The sequence below is a fragment of the Eleutherodactylus coqui genome, chromosome 4, assembly GCF_035609145.1.
Source record: "Eleutherodactylus coqui strain aEleCoq1 chromosome 4, aEleCoq1.hap1, whole genome shotgun sequence".
NCBI lineage: Eukaryota > Metazoa > Chordata > Amphibia > Anura > Eleutherodactylidae > Eleutherodactylus > Eleutherodactylus coqui.
In genome coordinates, this window is record NC_089840.1 from 71669391 (window position 1) to 71683173 (window position 13783).

Consider the following 13783-nt stretch of genomic DNA (forward strand, 5'->3'; position numbering starts at 1 on the left):
GGCAACCGCCATACAAACAAAAAACAGGGATCAGCTTGGAGATTCATTAAAAGCAGGATACACATGGCTAATATCTGTGGTTGTTACCCAATGCCCATTGCTGCTCTACAGCAGAATAGTCTCAGGGTTTTGCACCATATATGGAAATAAGGGAGATGGAATAAAACCTCTACAGTGCCACCTATTGAAAGGCAGCATTCCTTCAAGCCAAAGTCAGACTTTTTATACAAGCCTTGTAACAATGACTGGGAGAAAAGATAGCGTTTCTTGCACCATATACACACGCATATATAAAAATGGATCTAGTATAAATGTGTATACCTCATAAGATCCACATATAAATGCTTCTCTTTACCACAGTATGCCCCCAGTTGTAGGTTAGCGGTACTGCATTTCCAGAAACCCTTCACTCATCCCATTGCCCTAACAACCTCTCGTAGGATACTATTTACAATCAGGCTGTGAAATTGTCCGATACAATGTATTCTTTTAGTTCGCTCCCTTGACGCATCATCTCCAACTGTTCTTTTCCTATCCCGAGTTGTCGCTCGACTGAACACTTGCCAAATGACTCTTGAAAAGGGAAATAACATGAGGAGGAGGAGTCCGATATTTTTTGGCGTGGGAACGTCTGCATCACGGAGATAACAGCCACTAGCTGCTAGAAAGCTGTTAGAACCTGCAGATCTTTCATAAATGCGCAGGACGTGACAGCAGGCTTCAGATTTGACTTGGGTTTTCTTTAAAAGGTCTTCCAAATTCCGTAACAATATCTCCAGCATGGGTGCAGTCATCCCCCGCGAGCCTGCTTAAGCCTCTATTCCCGTATACTAGGAGCTTGCTTACTTTGCTGTGTGCAGGGGAAGGATGCACACCCAAGAGTCAAGGATAGAAGGAAAAAGCATTAGTTCTGGGAGTTGAAAGGCTTCCAAAAACAGCCTCTTTAAAAAACACAAAAGCTCCTCTATAAAAAGATCTCGGGCAGCATGTTACTAGGTGGAAGGTGTGTAAGATGAGTCACAGGGCGGGCAGCGCAGAGTTAAAAGCCATCAGTAGGCAAATATACCTGTCAGGGAAAGAAAAGGGTATAATTCAACCTCTATCAGTAGGGGTTTGTGCACCTGGTCCTCGGAGCTTGCCAAAGGATTGTTGTGAATGCTGCAGCTGAAGTAGTAATCGGAACAAATTTTCCCCTGAGAACGGTAATTGCTACAAAACGGCTCGGTGCGGCGTTGCTTAGGAGAAAAAGTCACCTGGGTATCATGTTCTTTTGAAGGGCTAAAGAAAATTAATAACATTTGTGAAGTAGAGTTTTTCTACTTGGGCGCTTCTTAAGAATGCATGTCACCTACTTACAAGATCTGCCACAGGACTGTCAAAAACGATGGCACCAGGGCTAGAACTCGGGAGGAAAATGCAAGTGTTGCACTTAGGCTACCGACACACTTACCATGTGTCAGGGGTATACTGGAGGCTCGGGTGCAAGTCGCCACAGACATCTGAAGACAGCCCGCACATTAAATGCATTTGGATGTCCTAATTCTCCTCCATGATGGGAACAAGAATAGGACATGCAATGGGTTTTTGTAACAGTCCATGTCTATGTGAAAAAGCTGGTAGTAGTGTGCGCTGCCGCGCTGTAAAATAAAGGGCCATACATTTGTGTCGGATGGTTTTTTTTAAAAAATCCAACACACAAATAAAAATGGCGAGTGTGTCAGAGGCCTAAGGCTGTATTCACATGGATGATTTTTGGATGCACGTTGTCCAATTCCAAGATGGACAGATCTCTCACAGGACAAGAACCCCTTCATTCGAATGGATTCATTCACAAGAGTGATTTTTCTCTGATGATGGTCCATTATTTATAGATAATGAGTTATTTTGATAGATCGGACTTTTACAGACGTGGTCATACCAAACAGGTTTTGGGGTTTGTATTTTGATTTCTTCTCATTATGAACAGGGGAAATTTTTTTTAACAGCCTTGATTTTTTTTTGTAGAATAACTTTTTTTCCCACTTATTTTTCAGTCTTCTAAAAGGGGCTTGAACTTGCAATTGTTTGATTGCTTATACCATATACAGCAATACTTCAGTATTGCGATAGTAAGCATTTCTGCAGGCAATTTATTAAGATGTGTTGTAGGCACATCTTAATAGACAGAACTACATGGCAGCCATGGGGGCCATAAGAAGGCCCCCAGCTGCCATTAACTTGGGCAGCACTCTGATCTCATAATAGGGGGTCACTTAAATGCCACGGTCAGAACTGACAGCATTTAAAGAGTTGACAGCTCACCCCAACTGTATATGAAGCAGACTGCTTTGAAGCTTTCTCTATAGGATGCAAAGGGGTTAAGCTCTCCGGGTTTGCCAGGGCTTGCCCGTGCCCGTACGGGTTTGCCAGGGCTTGCCCGTGCCTCTACGGGTTTGCCAGGGCTTGCCCGTGCCTCTACGGGTTTGCCCGTGCCTCTACGGGTTTGCCCGTGCCTCTACGGGTTTGCCCGTGCCTCTACGGGTTTGCCCGTGCCTCTACGGGTTTGCCCGTGCCTCTACGGGTTTGCCCGTGCCTCTACGGGTTTGCCAGGGCTTGCCCGTGCCTCTACGGGTTTGCCAGGGCTTGCCCGTGCCTCTACGGGTTTGCCAGGGCTTGCCCGTGCCTCTACGGGTTTGCCAGGGCTTGTCCGTGCCTCTACGGGTTTGCCAGGGCTTGTCCGTGCCTCTACGGGTTTGCCAGGGCTTGTCCGTGCCTCTACGGGTAGTCTGCTTTCCTTTTACTCTCTGGAAACACAGCTACAACATTTGGATTCCTGCGACAATGACCCCAATAGGGTAATTAGATTGTGAACAGAATTCCCATCAGATTCAGGATGGGCGGTGGAAAAAAAAATTCTGTGGAATAAGTTGGAGCTATTTAAAGCGGGGGAAAAAAAAAACTGGTATCTTTTTATAGCTTTCATTGATTACAATAATGGGGAAAAAAGGGTGTTTAGAATACATTTTGTGACAAACCAGAAGGACCAACCAAATAAAGATTGAAAACACCAGTGACTAGAGAGTTGGGGTCCTTTTAGAAGAGTCAATTTATCAATTGAACAAGCGAATGACAGAGTTATCTCATGCAGCCTGTAAGTAGGCAGATTCATCGCCGGCTCGTTCTAATGAGAAATCGTTCATTCTTTCATATTCGTTCTATTAGCGAATGAGAAGGACTGAATGAGCGCCGTTTAGAATTTAACAACAAGTGAACGAGCCAATGATGGTTTTTATGTCTGTATAAAACGAACAAAAAGTGATCGTTCATAATTGGCGCACGTTTAGATTAAAAGATTACCATTCACTTTCGGCCGTTTGAAAGGTAATCGTTTCGTCTAAAAGCACCTTAAGGCCTCGTTCACACGGCAACAGCATCGCCGTGAGAAAACCGCAGCGATATCGTATCACTGGTCCGTGCGATATCGCTGCAGTTTCTCATGGTGATGCTGCAACTTTGTGACACCACATGCGAGGATTTTCGGGGAGAAGACACGGCCGGGCTGACAGCGCTTCTAAGGTGATGTATGCTGTTTTTTTAATTTTTTCCTTGCAGCTAGGGCTTAGATTATAATTGACAGTACGATTTCCTACTGTCAAAGTTGCATCGCACTGCACAAAAATCACGTGTTTGTGCGATGCAACAGAGGGGAAGGCTCTATAGGGAAACATGGGCTACAAAACCTCACGAGTCGCGGGCATATCACCGGACCCGCATGGTTTTTGTGTCGGGTTGTTGCAGGCTACAAAACATCATACGTGTGAAGTAACTCATAGGAAAGCATGGGCTTCACATACATGCGAGTTGTAGCAACGCGACAAAAATCGCATGACTGTCTCTTGTGTGAACGAGCCCTAAAGCAAGTGATAATTATCGGTTATCACCGGAGACCATTCTACAGAACCAGGACTGCTAGACATCTGCATGATCTAGGCAATCAGCTCATCAACAGTCATGGTCTGAGGACAGATCTTTCCCAAGCTTTCCACTGATGAATTAATTCGCTAATTCCTTCCTCTCTTTCAAAAATGTTTCTGAAGGGACTAATAAGTTACAGATCAAAAGTACTTGAGGAATTGTACAAATGCCGTCTGAAATCTTTGATCTCATTTCAAAGCTTCCTTTCCATATATCCAAACAACTGCATGAGGAATCACAGGCGGAACAAATACTTTGCTACTTTGATATGTTAGGTGAAGAAGAGAATACACTGAATAGAACGCTAATGAGCAGGTTTTGGAAATCTAATTACTTTTTGATTTGTCAATTTTCCGACACCCTGCATACATAGTCGTCTCACTTCAATAGTTAGCTATTTTTGTTCTTTTTTTAATCCGTGACATGATGATTATGTTCTTGTTCAGTCTTTCTACTCTTCTTAGATGTTGGGTCAGCGTTACTTTTTGGGATGGTGGGACTTATTTGGAGTTTTACTTTAGATAGACATTTAGTTTTCTATAGCAGTTCAGCAAATGTTCCTTTAGAATTACGGATATGAAAAAAAGGAAAATAACTCCAAGTTCCAAAACGTAGAGATTTTATAATAGAAACCGGGGAGGGGCCACAACTGTAGGAGTCTGTCTTACAAATTAGCAGACAATCCTTTTTTAAGCCTTTCCAATCCACTGATTGAAGGCTGTACAACTCTGATGTCGGAAGACGTCCGGCAGGGTATTCTTACTGTAGATTACTGGCCGCTCTGTTGTCAGGGGCCTTTCCAGCATGTCCCACGCCGCAGTACTGGCTCAAGCCAGCAGATGGCGCTATTGTATAATGGCAGAAAGAAGAAAGACCCCTAGGAACACCTGAATCCAAAATTGGATTGCAAAGGGTTAATCTATAGCTGTACAGCAAGATTTTGACTAGTTTATAGAGGCTCTTGCCTCATTTAAGGCCATATTCACATGGCCGTGTGCAAGTTGCTCCTGTGAAAAACAAAAAACACAAAACATTGCACTCTTGTACAAGATGAAGAATGGGAATAGGAGATGCTGCAATCGGTGCATAAAAAAAAGTTGATTTGTCATGTTGGAATTTTTCACTCACTGGTCGGGTCGTTAATGCCAAATGACAGATCTATACCCAACCAATGGAAGAGCAGCCTAGGCCCCAAGATCACGGCAGAGATCAATCTAATTGATTTGTAGAATTATTGTTTTAAGTTATGGCATTGCTGTCCAAGATAAGAACCTTTACAGACTCAACATGAAAAATAAGTCCTTCAGAAAACGCCCATCTGAAGTCCCCAATGTATGGCAAGCTACAATGGGTTAGGGGCGCTCTGTCATTTTTAATTTTCTGCTCCTACGAGGGAACAGAAAACTGGACATAATGCAGATGTGAACGCCCGATCCTGAATAATGCCCCATGTAAACATGGCATCGAACAGCTGACAAATGCTCGTTGCCAGCTGATGGCATCTGTATGTGCACATAAAACGATCATTTGTTGGCAGCACATCTCTGTAAACGGGATTTGCCATCAATAATGGAAACAAAAGGCCACACAACACAATTGATCGTTCGTGCAGCCATTCATCCCACACACAATTGCCTATTGTAAACGGTCCTAGAAGAATCCAATATTTTGCAGTTGCAAAAACAGTCATTGCCAAAAGCACATCTCATATAAACAGGCGATGTGATGCCAATACATGGGGGATGAACATTGTATATATGATAGTTAGTCCCCCATAACAGTTGGCCCATGCGAAGGCCCTTTAACGAGCACCTATGGACTGGTTATATTATCGTCAGGGGCCAGAAATTCACCCATGTAAATGGACCTTAAAAAGGGTATATTAAGCAGTCTTTTAAGAAGCAAATGCTGGATACCCCTTTACTTTACTTAGAACGGAACAGAGCCAAAAGTGGTAGGATTTCCCTCTATTCCTGTTCAGTTTGGTAACTCCGGTGGGAAGAGGCCAGCTTAATGCCCATTTAGACAACGATTATCGCTCAAAATTCAGCCATCTTTTGAGCGATAATGGTTGCATGTAAATGTACCGATCTTTCAGTTTTCTGCTGAATGATGGATTTCAGTTCAGCTTGAAATCAGTCGTTCAGCAGATTAGCTGATAAGACGTACCGCACGCTGTGCTCTGCCAGCAGGCTCTACTCTGCCTGGGGACTGCTGATAAACAGCTGATTGCATGGTCTCAGAACAGCAGGTGGTCCTCTGAATACATTCAGCTCCCAGTGGCTTACACACTACTAACTGGTACTAATAGGAATTAGTACCAATTAGTCGATTAGGCAAAAAAAAAAAAAAAAAGATGGCTTGAGCCATCTGTGTCTAAATGCACCTTTACTGCACATAGACTAAATGCATTCTTACAAACAGGTCTTAAGACAGCAGCAAACAAATTACATAAATTGCAATCTATATGAATTGCAAATTGTAAGTTGATAAATGACACATTCCTGGACAATGCTGTCAATGTCATTTCCTCTATATATTTACATTAAACAATTGGAATTGGCCTTCTTGCAAGAAATCACAGAAAACCTACTATCTGTTGAATTAAGGATCTGGTTACTATACATCTATATCGGCTGGTGTTATACTTTGGGAGAAATCACTGACAAGAGTAATGCAGCCTGATTGCAGTGAAAGGACCATTGCAAACCATTGCCCTCTCCATGCAGAATGATGCTGATACAATAAAGTCAAGTTGTTTGCACAGATTTCTACATTCACTATGTAGCAAGTACAGATCAAAGCCAAGTGTAGGTTGATACAACCTCTTGTATCCAATGTTAACCATTCCATATGCTTTCCCCGAGATGGTAATCTGCTAAACAGCTATGACTTTAGACTTTCCTATTGCCAAGCACAGCTGACGCCGTTTTGAGATATGGTAAGAATCCGACCGACCTGATCATTTCTTCTACCAATGGAAGGCATCAAGGAACTGTCTGGTGGCCATAAAACCATTAGGTAACCAGCTGGATGCAAATACTAAATATCTAGAGTTATGGAATCTACATATAATTATGGGAATTCCCTACAACACAGAAGTTTTATAGATGACAAGAATATAAAAAAAGTTACCTGCTGTATTGGACTTTGTGCCTGAAATAATATTCGTCGCCCAAGCAGCTCTGCAAAGATGCAACCTACAGACCAGATGTCTATAGCGTTAGTGTAATGACGACTCCCCATTAGGATTTCAGGAGCCCGGTAATACTGAGTGACAACTTCCTGAGTCATGTGTCGAGATTCATCAAGTTCTTCTACCCTTGCCAATCCAAAATCACAAATCTATTAAAGCAGAGACAAAAAAAAAAATGTAGGCAATTAACAGATGTACTTTGTAAAATGAGGCTTGATGGGAACAAATACATGTTGTCCACTTTATCTGCTGGTCCCCCGATGTTTATATAGGCCGCAGGACTGGATACAATGTGATTTAGGGCCATCAGTCCTAGAAGGCGCTGGTGCATCCATTCCTGCATCAGTATATGATTTAGGCTGGGTTTACACAGGGCGGATTCCCGTCGGAAATCTCGCGGTTTGGCCGCAGCAAAAACTGCGAGATTTCCGCCGGGAGAACCGCCGCGGTTTAAGCCGCGGCGGCTTTGAAGCGGCCCGACCGCTCGCTTTTCCGTTGCGGCCAGCGCTCCCATAGAGGAGAGCGCGGCCGTGACATAAACAAAAAAGAAAAGGTAAATAGACATGCTGCTTCTTTTGAAACCGCGGCTGCGGCGGCCGCAGTTTCAGCCGGATTTACCGCAGCGGATTAGCCGTCCCGCGTGGACGAGTTTTCTGAGACATCTCGTCCAGATGGCTGGCTAATCCCGGGATTAGCGGCCGCGGGCGGTTTTGCTGCGGCAAATCCGCCCTGTGTGAACCCAGCCTTACAGGGGTGAGAGAAGAGGCTCACAATCTATGGAAAACCTGGAGTGGTTAAGGGATCGGACTAGGTTGACCTGTGGTTAGTGTATGTCCTGTGTAGGGTTATATTTTAGCACCAACCCCATCCCTCCACAGCTACCATAAGTTATAGGATTCTAAAAAGGTAGAAAATGCTATTTTCCAGTGCATCTAAAATGGAAAACTTAGCAACTACAAGTCCCTACGCAAGCCTACAATCACCGTATAATCTCATTCTGTAGTCACTTTTTTTCCCTCTGTTGCCTACATTTTACTAATCTAATGAATGAAGATGGTCTCTCCCTCCTTGAGAGCATATAATCATAATCTCCCCTCCAAATTGTTTCTTCTCTCCTTCACCCAAGTAAAGCCCCATTTACACGCAACGGTTATCGTCCAAAATTAGTTCAAATGATGACTTTCGAGCAATAATCGCTGCATGTAAATTCTACCATCGTTTACTTTTCAGCCGAACAATGATTTTTAGTTCACCATAAAAACCATCGTTCGGCCAGCCAGCTGATAGCAGGGACCGCACGCTGTTAAAACATAAGTGTTTTCAGCTGCTGTCCTGCGGCAGAATAATGACGCTGTATGCAGATAACAGGCCACCTGCTGTTATCTGCATACAGCGAAGTGAGGCTCTTTTACATGCAAATAAAGCTAATAAGCTACTAATGGGTATTCGTGCCCATTAGCAGCTTATGGAAAACGATCGCTCAAACTGTCATTCTTTTGAACGAACTTTGAGCTTAAAGGGGTTGTCCCGCGGCAGCAAGTGGGTCTATACACTTCTGTATGGCCATATTAATGCACTTTGTAATGTACATTGTGCATTAATTATGAGCCATACAGAAGTTATCAAAAGTTTTTCACTTACCTGCTCCGTTGCTGGCGTCCTCGTCTCCATGGTTGCCGTCTAATTTTCGCCGTCTAATGGCCAAATTAGACGCGCTTGCGCAGTCCGGGTCTTCTTATCTTCTCAATGGGGCTCCGTGTAGCTCCGCCCCGTCACGTGCCGATTCCAGCCAATCAGGAGGCTGGAATCGGCAATGGACCGCACAGAAGCCCTGCGGTCCACGGAGGGAGAAGATGCCGGCGGCCATCTTCACCGGGTAAGTAAGAAGTCACCGGGTTTGAAAAAAAAAAACAAACGTTTTGGCGCGGGACAACCCCTTTAATACAGTTCAAACTGTAAGTGTAGAGAGGGGAAATCTAAAAGCAGTTGTCCCCCTTCCAGCTATTGATGACTCATCTTCCTCAGGATAGTTCAACAACAATTGATTGGTGACCCCTAGGAATCCTTTGTTTCTTGGGGCGGATATCTTTTATACAGAGATGTAGGAAGCAGACAGCTCCATTCTTTCCACAGTGGCCCAGTTTGGTACTGCAGGCTGAGTCCCATTCACCTCAAAAAGAACTCAGTACCAACCCAGGCAACTGTGCAATGTAAGGAATCGTTTTGCTGCAGGAAGCAAAGACACTGAACTGGGGAAACAGCAAATCCCAGACGGTCCCAGGCAGCGGACTCCCATCAATCTGCTATCAATATTTTATCCTGAAGAGACATCATCAGCAGGTAAAAGTATGACAACCTCTTTGACCCCTTAATGCCACAGGGCGTATGTGTATGTTCTGGCTGTGGGGTACCTAACGCAACAGGGTGTACCCTTACGTCCCGTGGATAGCGCAAGATTAGGAGAGATTCCGCGCTATCCAGCAGCGGAAGACGGCTGTCACCTATAGCCGGCCTCCCACTGCAACAGCAGGGGTGCATTGGGACAGCGCCTCCACTGTTAACGCCTTCCCTGCCACAATCCATGTGGATTGTGGCATGTAAAGGGTTCACAGAGAGAGCGCGTTCTCTGTGATGTCATCAGACCCCTGCAAAGAAATCACGGAGGATCAACGGGTTGCCATAACAGGATGCCAGATACAGGCGCCCTGCTTTGCCATTGCCTATAATCGCTATTAGAAGCAATAAGGCACTGCAGGACTTCTGTCCTGCAATGCTTAATCATAGCAGCTATGGTACAAGTCCCCTACAAGGACATAACTAGTGTAACAAAACCACAACCTTTTTTGTGCTTTTTTTCCCCTCCATTAGTATAAAGAAAAATTTAAATCCCACATATTTGATATGGTCGTATCCATAATGACTCGTACAACAAACTGAACACATTTTTTGATTCTGCAAGGCAAAAAGCGTAAACCCCCCCCCCAAAAAAACTAAGGGAAAATACTTATTTGTTTCATTTTGCCTCCCAAAAAAAGCAATAAAAAGTGATCAAAATAGCCGTATGCACCTCAAAATGGTGTCCATAAAAACTACAGCTCGTTTCGCAAAAAGACAAGCCCTCACAGAGCTCCATCCATGGACAAATAATTACCAAAAAAAAGGGGGTTTTAATGCGGAAAAGCCACCACTAAAAACTACAGTTCACCACGCAAAAAACGGCCTCATGCGGCAGTGTCGACGGAAAAATAAAAAAAGTTATGGCTTTTAAAAAGTGGAGATGAAAATCCTCCCCAAAAATTGTAGCGTCCTTACACATAAAATAGGCCATGTCCTTAAAGGGTTAAGACTATGCAAGACAGTTGCTTCAAGGGGAAAAGTGGCATTGTGTGAAGATGCCGAGCACCATGTTTAGTGGTTGCAGCGGTGCCCCCTCCAGTGGGAAGGGGTGATGTGCAGCTGCACAGATCGCACACTAAGGCCGGCTCTAGGAAAAACAATGTAATACTTTGTGATAGTACGCCGTATCTTATAACTTTTGGTAGTGATTATTTCTATTTAGTGTCTTGCTACATATTTTATAAACGTTATGGTAACAGAGTCCCCTGCCAACACTATAATTTGTGATGGCTGCCGAGTGCACTAGGACAGCACGGAGGTCACACTACGGTAATCCCGTGACTCCTGCCCAACAGACGGAGCGCTGAGTGATTGACACCCACCCTCCAAGTTTCCGATAACTTGAGCTCAACTGGTGGGTCCAGCATCCGCTGTAGTAGTATTCCAGCGTGTAGGATCTTACTTTGCTGGCGGTGTACTATTATAACGCCGACATGAAATACAAAGTCGAGCTGTTACAGCACATTTGTGTCGTTTGCACCAGTTTTCTAATGCGACGTACAAGAAAGGTCAGGAACGGATGGCGCTATTTTCAGGCAGAAGGCGACGAACGTATAAGCAGAGTATCATCTACCCTGCTCCTACCCAAATGTCCAGCTCCCCCCCTCTGCACTACTCTGTACTATTAGATGCGCTCTTCTGACAACACTTAGTAAATAGATATGTGAACATAGTTATTATTTACCAAGATGGCATGAAACGTACTAATCAAACGGTTTTGAGGTGAGAAGTATTCTAGATTAGTGTCCGATATCATCAGCCATCCGTATAGGTTACATAATCAGGTGCACTGGAAGGATCACACACTCCACATCTACAGAAGAACTACAAGGCGCTTAATTACATTTGCATTAGCAAAAATGGAGAGGAGAATTACCTTGAGCACACAGTTGCTGTTCACGAGTAGATTCCCTGGTTTAATGTCTCGATGTAAAATGCCGGCTGAATGTAAATATTTCAGACCTGATGCCAAGAAAAGGAAAGAAGGAACAACACAGTTATGGGGCGGCCAGAAAAGGCATGCAAAGTGCAGAAATATGGGAAATACATGTAATAATCATTAGGAATGCACAAGTGTTTCAGTGTAGGTCCGTCATAGTCAATAGACTTCATAGATCCTGTACGGTGCACATGGAGTCCGTATAACCATGTGCTGGCATATAATGCTCCTATGACGCACCGGAGAACAGCTGCTATAGAGGAGAGTACCTCTGTGGTGATGAAGCATGCCATCTAATCAAAATAGGAGTTGAGTAGGGTCTGACTGCCAAAAATATTTCCCTCCACCTTAGAGAGGCACTATTTTGTTAGGGTTTATTCACTTTGGTGCAAGGGCTCCTTTACGGTTTTGCATGACTTTTTTTTTGAAAATTCATTGAAAAGTAAAAGAAAAAAAAATAAAAAGTTAATTGCCAGGGATCCACTTGATTGGCAGGCCCACTGTCAGTACAGCGGACCAGATGTGCATCACAGGGGCCAGGAGAGAAAGAGCCTTAGCTAGCTTCAAATCACTGAAATCAACGGGAGCTGAAATGGCTATTACACTTCCACCTCCGACAATGGGGTTTGACACGGAAATGCCAGAACGGTAATCGCTACTTCAGTGCTCATTGGCTTCACTGGGAATGAAGTCCACAAGGGCACTTCCTCTCCTGAACCTATGACCCATGTCCTGCCTCTTACACTGACAGTGGACTGGGCAATCGGGTGATCGCCGAGGATCCCAAGAGGCGGTACTCTGGCAACTATTAATGACCCATTCTGAGAATAGGACATCAATAGTTTGTGTCCAGAAAACCCCCTTAGTTCAGTTTCTCCGTTCCAAAAACACAACAGACAAATTCACAACACTGGTGTGAATGAGCCCTTAGTCAGGGGGGTGGGGGAGGAAGGGTGTTCCAGTCTGGAATAGAACCCTAAAGTTTCACAATGAAATACTGTAAATACTTTAGAAAGTATGGTGAACCGTTCCTGTAAAAATATTTCCCCCTATACTTCATATATGAAAAAAATTGAAGTCCAAAAACCGAATTGCCAAAATGCCTATTCTGCATGAAGAAGCAGTGCAACAATTAACAGGACTGACATTACAGGGCTAACTTTCCCAGACCCCGAATGGTAAATGGGCGCCCACCCCAGTATGGCTGCAATGCAGATGTGTAATTCAGCACTGTGCAAAAATTTATTGGGTGTCAGCCAGAAATACTTATGATAAAAAGTCAAAGAATCTAACTTTTGTTAAAGTCCCTCAATTACCTGAAGGGTACATCTGCTCAGCAGTGATATGTAAGGGCAGGGCTGGGCTTCCTTTTACCACAATGGTTTCACATCTTGTGTCTCGGTCATAATTTGTAGCAGAATGCTAATTGCCAGGAAGTGATAAATGGGGTCACACAACTGTTACATTAAGGCAAAGTGTATATAAAAGCCATAACTAACCTGCTCAGCAGTACAGTCAGTCCTTGCTGGAAGGTGACAATACGCTGCTGCTGGGACTTAATTCTAGGGGAAGGTTTTCCGCCACGTTAACATCTAGCCCGTCAGCGTACAGTAACCCCTATTTAACTGTGATAGTTCCCCAGTAACAGGTAATTATAACCTGTTATAACATTGTCGGCTGCTTGCTCCAGATCTCTCCCACACTCTCCTCCGAGCCAGCAGAGATTCATTCCTTACTTAGTGTTCACCAAGTCCTTGCCTCTTGTGAAGACACAGCTATGTTATGGCGATGCGGGCCTCCGCCGCGATAGGACTCGCTGTGTACCATGTTATGGCAGGGTGGACCTCCGCTGCGGTAGGACTCGCTGTGTGCCATGTTGTGGCGATGCGGACCTCCGCCGCGGTAGGACTCGCTGTGTATCATGTTGTAGCGATGCAGACCTCCGCCGCAGTAGGACTCGCTGTGTATCATGTTGTAGCGATGCGGACCTCCGCCGCAGTAGGAGTCGCTGAGTACCATGTTGTAGCGATGCAGACCTCCGCCGCAGTAGGACTTGCTGTGTACCATGTTGTTGCGATGCAGACCTCCGCCGCGGTAGGACTCGCTGTGTACCATGTTGTAGCGATGCAGACCTCCACCGCAGTAGGACTTGCTGTGTACCATGTTGTTGCGATGCAGACCTCAGCTGCGGTAGGACTCGCTGTGTATCATGTTATGGTAGGGCGGACCTCCGCCGCAGTAGGACTTGCTGTGTACCATGTTGTAGCGATGCAGACCTCCGCCGCAGTAGGACTTGC

General features: G+C 44.6%; 1 protein-coding gene across 1 annotated transcript in view; it reads right to left on the bottom strand.

Moving 5' to 3' along the window:
• NLK (nemo like kinase) overlaps positions 1 to 13783 on the bottom strand; it is a 145403-nt gene that overhangs the window by 22059 nt on the left and 109561 nt on the right. Inside the window, exons 5-6 of the mRNA XM_066599640.1 lie at positions 11424 to 11509; positions 7090 to 7299 (exon numbers count right to left, since the gene is read on the bottom strand). Coding sequence (XP_066455737.1) covers positions 7090 to 7299; positions 11424 to 11509 — 296 coding nt within the window. The remainder of the gene's footprint in view (positions 1 to 7089; positions 7300 to 11423; positions 11510 to 13783) is intronic.